The sequence below is a fragment of the Lepus europaeus genome, chromosome 7 (assembly GCF_033115175.1).
Source record: "Lepus europaeus isolate LE1 chromosome 7, mLepTim1.pri, whole genome shotgun sequence".
In the NCBI taxonomy this organism is placed as follows: Eukaryota; Metazoa; Chordata; class Mammalia; order Lagomorpha; family Leporidae; genus Lepus; species Lepus europaeus.
Genome location: NC_084833.1, coordinates 14,976,871 through 14,978,408, shown reverse-complemented (window position 1 = coordinate 14,978,408; position 1,538 = coordinate 14,976,871). Strand labels below are relative to the sequence as shown.

Sequence of the window (1,538 nt, the reverse complement as noted above, 5' to 3'; positions counted from 1 at the left end):
TAAAGAAACACAGTTGTTCAGTGAGTAAAAAAATAGAAGTCACACAATGAATTTGTTTAAACCTCTGCTGTGTCCTTGTAGGAAACATTTTTCCTGTTGAATCTATAGCTAGATCTGTGGGTCTTTTATGCAGCTCAGGATGGATGTTTATTGTCCAAGCTTATGTTTACTTCCTCACTTCATATTTCAAAAGGAAATCATCCGAGACACAGTTAAATGTAGTGGCCCAGTGCAGCCCTCACGTCCTCTGTTTTGCAACAACTCTCCTCAATGCTCCTTTCACATCCTGATTTCGTAGGCTGTAGATCAAGGGGTTGAGCATGGGTGTGATCACAGTGTAGAAGACTGCAATAACCTTGCCCCCAGCCCGGGAAGACTTTGACTGGGGTCTCATGTACATGAAGATGGCAGTTCCGTAGAATAAGGCTACCACTGTCAGGTGAGAGGCACAGGTGGACAGTGCTTTGTACCTGCCAGAAGTTGACCGCATTCTGAGAACAGACAAAAGGATATGGGCATAGGACACAACAATAAGAAGGAAAGGGATGAAGACAATGATGATGCTGAAGACAAAAACCACCAACTCAGTGAGTGAAGTGTCAAAGCAAGCCAGCCTCAGAACAGAAGGCACCTCGCAGAAAAAATGATTCAAGACATTGGGTCCACAGTAGGGCAAACTCAAAGTGAGGACATTGATAACCATGGAACTCAGGAAGCTGCAGCACCAAGAAACAGCTGCCAGCTGGATACAGGTGTTTCGGTCCATGATAACAGTATAATGAAGAGGGTGACAAATGGCTACATATCTGTCATAAGCCATGACTCCAAGCAGAACACATTCAATCATCCCAAAGGAGAGGGAGAAGTACATCTGCGTAGCACAGCTGGAGAAGGGGATGGTCTTCTTTCTCCCGACCATGTTGGACAACATTTGTGGAACGTTGGTGGATGTGTAGCAAATGTCCAGAAAGGACAAATTGGTGAGGAAGAAGTACATGGGTGTTTGGAGATGAGGTTCTATCTGGATAATAGTGATGATGACAACATTCCCAGCCACCGTTAACAAATAGAAGAGCAAGAACAAAACGAAAAGGATGAGCTGCAGTCTGGGCTCAGAGGAGAGCCCCAGGAACACAAATTCAGTCACCGTGAAATTTATTTTTATCCCATCCATTTTTCAGGCCACCTTCCTCTCACAGGACCATTCACTTACCTGCAGACAAAATCAAATGTCCGATGTCAGAAACCCAAGATACAAGACAGGAAGGAGAAATATTGGGCTGAGATTGTGACCACTGTACTTTTGTAAAATGGATTTTTCCCTTCTTTTGGTGGGAAGATCCTGATAAGAATACCATATTGAAATATAATAAGAGTTAAACAGATGTTCTTGCATTTCTAAATGAAGATCTTTTGTCCATTCATAACCATCCCAAACCCTATTCATTCTTCAAAGCCTTACTCAGACCTCACCTAATTTTTATTGTTTAGCACCTATCAGCATCTGAGCCGCCTGTAGTGAAAAACAATGAAGGCCA

The 1,538-nt window shown here is 43.1% G+C and overlaps 1 protein-coding gene across 1 annotated transcript; it reads right to left on the bottom strand.

The window, feature by feature from the left end:
- Positions 1-238: 238 nt before the first annotated feature.
- On the bottom strand, positions 239-1,174 carry LOC133764241 (putative olfactory receptor 2B8). The gene has a single exon (XM_062197915.1). It carries the CDS (start codon positions 1,172-1,174, stop codon positions 239-241), a length of 936 nt encoding a protein of 311 aa, XP_062053899.1.
- Positions 1,175-1,538: the final 364 nt, after the last annotated feature.

Bases quoted from the DNA above. Each gene is read 5' to 3' on its own strand.
- LOC133764241 (XM_062197915.1), bottom strand. From the start codon at position 1,174: ATGGATGGGATAAAAATAAATTTCACGGTGACTGAATTTGTGTTCCTG.